The sequence below is a fragment of the Salvelinus sp. IW2-2015 genome, unplaced genomic scaffold (assembly GCF_002910315.2).
Source record: "Salvelinus sp. IW2-2015 unplaced genomic scaffold, ASM291031v2 Un_scaffold1795, whole genome shotgun sequence".
In the NCBI taxonomy this organism is placed as follows: domain Eukaryota; kingdom Metazoa; phylum Chordata; class Actinopteri; order Salmoniformes; family Salmonidae; genus Salvelinus; species Salvelinus sp. IW2-2015.
The window spans coordinates 25,320-26,608 of NW_019943168.1; the positions used below are offsets into that span (position 1 = coordinate 25,320).

The 1,289-nt window shown below is 41.5% G+C and overlaps 1 protein-coding gene across 1 annotated transcript in view; it reads right to left on the bottom strand.

Moving 5' to 3' along the window:
* The window catches only part of ankzf1 (ankyrin repeat and zinc finger peptidyl tRNA hydrolase 1), a 14,646-nt gene extending 13,690 nt beyond the window's left edge, over positions 1 to 956 (bottom strand). The window contains exon 1 of the mRNA XM_070439598.1: positions 711 to 956. Within this exon, the coding sequence (XP_070295699.1) occupies positions 711 to 956 (246 nt within the window). The remainder of the gene's footprint in view (positions 1 to 710) is intronic.
* Between the last annotated feature and the right edge of the window lie 333 nt (positions 957 to 1,289).

The following is a 1,289-nucleotide window of genomic DNA, read 5'->3' on the forward strand; positions in this document are numbered from 1 at the left end:
ATATATTTACATTTTGGGGATTAAACATTGAATTTACTGCTATTAGAGCATATTAACGCATTGAATAACAAATTCATACATGGAAAAACAGATAGTAAAAAAATGAATAAAGTTTTATATGTCTGTCCTATATCTGAGTGGTACAAGAAAGATCAGGAATTTATATATATTTTTACCTATACATAACCCTTTCTTGTGGGCACTAAACTACTTAACATTTAAAATACAAATTCAGAAAGTATTCACACCCCTTGACACCCCCAGATTGCTGAATACTTTCCAAAGGCACTGTAAGAAGTAGAGTTGTCACCATACGATACCAGGCCAAGTATCACCATACGATACCAGGCCAAGTATCACCATACCATACGATACCAGGCCAAGTATCACCATACGATACCAGGCCAAGTATCACCATACGATACCAGGCCAAGTATCACCATACGATACCAGGCCAAGTATCACCATTCCAACATTTTACTAACGATACGATACCAGGCAAGTATCACCATACAAACATTTTACTAACGATACGATACCAGGCAAGTATCACCATACAAACATTTTACTAACGATACCAGGCCAAGTATCACCATACAAACATTTTTACTAGAGAAGATATTTTAACGTCTAGTAGTTCTGGCTAATCAGAGGAAAACCATAAGGTGCTCTCCCGGTTAGTCACATCAGAATAAGAGTAGTTGTGTTGCCTTGACTAGTGCAGCCTCGTTGTACCGCCTCAGGGCAGCTCCGGCTGATTTAGGGGCATGGCTGCTGTTCTTGGCATCTCTCAGGCCCTGGGACGTCCCCCGCTTGGCTCTAACAGTGTACCGATGGAACGTCTTGTGCTGCAACACGTCTCTCCTGGAACAGAGATGGGAGAGATGAGTCCATCTTTTAGTACCGAGAGGGAGACTTACAGAAAGAAAGACCCCTTGACCTTTACTTTCCCACATTTTGTTACGTTACAGCCTTATTCTAAAATGGATTAAATGTTTGTTTTCTTCCCCCCTGACCAATCTACACACAATATGCTGCAGAAATGTTTTGTTACCCTTCACCAGATCTGTGCCTCGACACAATCCAGTCTAGGCGCTCTACGAACAATTCCTTCGACCTCATGGCTTGGTTTTTGCTCTGACATRCACTGTCAACTGTGGGACCTTGTATAGACAGGTGTGTGCCTTTCCAAATCATGTCCAATCAATTGAATTTACCACAGGTGGACTCCAATCAAGTTGTAGAAACATCTCAAGGATGATCAATGGAAACAGGATGCACCTGAGCTA